This window comes from Leptosomus discolor, chromosome 2, assembly GCF_034619465.1.
Source record: "Leptosomus discolor isolate bLepDis1 chromosome 2, bLepDis1.hap2, whole genome shotgun sequence".
NCBI lineage: Eukaryota > Metazoa > Chordata > Aves > Leptosomiformes > Leptosomidae > Leptosomus > Leptosomus discolor.
The window spans coordinates 123,818,638-123,821,160 of NC_141392.1; the positions used below are offsets into that span (position 1 = coordinate 123,818,638).

Consider the following 2,523-nt stretch of genomic DNA (forward strand, 5'->3'; position numbering starts at 1 on the left):
CTAGGACTGGTGGTGGACGACTGGAACGACACACGTGCAGCCTACGGTGATGACTTTCTTCTCCAGGCGGTAGGTGGGCAGGCAGCCCCGCTGCTCCCGCCGGAGGACAAGAATCTCCTGTCGGATGGGGACAGAGTTGAGGCTGTGGTCCTCCTGCCCCAGTGAGTTCACGCAGCCGGAGAGGCGGCACTCAGCATCAGCGATCACCTGGGGGAAGCGGTTGGGGTCCTCGTCGAGCCTGGGGATGGGGACACAAAAGGGTTTTATGCACTTGCACAACACAGCTTGGCAGGATCTTCTTGTTTACCTCCACTAAAGGACCACGCTATTTACCTGTGTTTCCCCACCACGAGACAAGGCAAAAGAATTTCCCTATCCTCAACATTTTTAGAATGATTACCTAGAATCAGAATCAATTTTGGGAGGGTAATGCTGCCGTATCATTCTTCAGGATTTCATGAACGGAGTGGAGATGGGTGAAATACAGAACTAACCGCAAGTGGACCATTTTTTTTGTTTGGTTTTGTTTTAATTTCAGCATTCAAAAACTTCTTTCAGCTACGAAAACGTAAAATTACAATGTACAGACGTTTTTCTTTTCCTAGTGTAATAATTCTTCGACAAATATTCATAAGATGATTAGAAATCATTCCAATGACGGCCCCTTGCAATAACAGTTTCTCTTGGAGAAATGCCACCCAACATCAAAACGTGGGTATCAAGAAGTGTTTGCAATATTCACAGGACTTCTGAGAACCAGCCATCGTTCACCACAAAAAAACCCATCTGTGTAGCACAGCCATTGCAATTTAGATAACAACTAAACAGTTACCTGTAATCCCAAGGAGCAAGAGACCGGTTCCTGACATCATGAACCATCCTAAAGACACTATCTGAATTGCCAATACGAATGTCAACTTTCACCATGGTAGGGAATTCGAGATCTTTTTGGTTCAGGCAATCTTCGCTAAGCCTCACAGAGCCACCTTGCTGGCTGGGTCGAAGATGAGCTACCCTCCCACGGGGTGAGCTCCTCACGGCGAGTGCTAGAGCCAGCACCAAAAGCAGCGATCTGAACTGGGAGAGAGAAACGTGTCATTAGCTCCGTTCAGTAAAGAAGGAGAGAGCACAAAAAGCCAAGTCTTGACTAGGCTGGACCATCAACAGACCATCTTTACACTTATATTTGGGTGAGCCTGCCCGGCTTGAGTAAATAGCACAACGATGCTAATAACACCCATCACAATGGATGCTAAACTGATTCAAATTCTAATTCCTTGTTGGTTCTGCACCAGGAAGAGCATCTCTCCAACAAGCTACGAAAGGTCCTCCTCCGCAGTCAAACAGCCATGTCTTATAACATACAAGGTGGCGTAAGGACTCAGCTGACCCCGTGCCTAAACTTAGAAACCTAGGAAGCCATATGCTTTCTCAGAACAGGAAAGGTTGGTCACCTAGCAGCCATCTGCTGGAAATAACCCTTTCCTGGATGAAATCTGAGATTCTTGGGCCATTCCCTTTTTTTTAGGAAAAGACGACACGTAAATGCAAACCTTTCAAGAAAAACCACAGGAGTTGACAGTGCTGCAAATACTACCCAGGTTGAAATTTAAATGCACAGACACTCCCTTCACAGTGAAATTTCAGCAATTTTGATAGCATGCTGTCTGAGGAAAGCACAGGCTCTCCCAATCCCACATCAGCAGCATAATGGATAGTCCATTGCCTCCTTGTCACTTGAGAACCAAACCCATTTGCAAAAGCTCAGGACAGAAAGCTGCACCAGACAGATTTAACATCCTGTTCAGTTCCTGCTAAGACCGAAAGGGTTGGTTGTAGGTAGCAGCATCATGGGATCTGCATTCTGCTTCTTCTCTTGCAGCAAATATATCTTAACACTTATACCAAATATAAGTACTTACCACTGCAGCGTAGCTGGCAAAAGCCATGGCAACCTCTCTGCCACTTTAGGTGGATGGGCACAGTGACAAAGCACTAGAGTTCTCCTTCTCCTAGACCTCTCCCACTCTGCGTGTGTCTCAAAGCCGGCTGTGGTCTCCTTTTTATAGTGAAGTTCAACCACTACCACCCTTTCCATTGCAGCATATAGCCAGCTTACCTGACCCAAGGTTAGGAGATGATATTTCATTTTCTAGCCCACTTCCTTCCGTCTACCTCCAGAAAGGGGAGGGCAAATACTATGTCATCAGAATCCCAAATCAGCCAATACACTTTATTCAGGCAGATAAAGAGATACGGGAAGGAAAAGAGAACAAAAAAAATTTGTTCAAGCAGCTTTTTTGTTTCCCCTTCCCACGCCCTCTTTCTAATATTAATGTTCTCTCGCCACAAACACATCTGTGGATGCACTTCCACATGCCCCACGCAAGCCACAGGGCAGAGATCAGCAAGCTGCAAAGTCAGGCACCCAACAAGCGTTTCAAAATCAGGACAGGACACAGAACTTCATGGTTAAACCTCCCTTTGCTTCAGCTGCACAATCCGCCCCCACGTCCTCTCGGG

General features: G+C 46.5%; 1 protein-coding gene across 1 annotated transcript; it reads right to left on the reverse strand.

Annotated features, from left to right (window-relative positions):
- LOC104351872 (interleukin-17F) lies at window positions 1-1,949 on the reverse strand. Its single transcript, XM_009958072.1, has 3 exons — window positions 1,923-1,949; window positions 833-1,077; window positions 1-238 (listed from the first exon to the last, which is right to left on the reverse strand). Exons 1-3 carry the CDS (start codon window positions 1,947-1,949, stop codon window positions 1-3), a joined length of 510 nt encoding a protein of 169 aa, XP_009956374.1.
- Window positions 1,950-2,523: the final 574 nt, after the last annotated feature.

Excerpts from the sequence above, each read along its gene's own strand:
- LOC104351872 (XM_009958072.1), bottom strand. The coding sequence starts at position 1,949 with ATGGCTTTTGCCAGCTACGCTGCAGTG. Across the intron at positions 1,078-1,922 it reads TTGCCAGCTACGCTGCAGTG|TTCAGATCGCTGCTTTTGGT; the intron begins GTAAGTACTTAT and ends TCTCTCTCCCAG. Across the intron at positions 239-832 it reads CTTGCTCCTTGGGATTACAG|GCTCGACGAGGACCCCAACC; the intron begins GTAACTGTTTAG and ends CCCCATCCCCAG.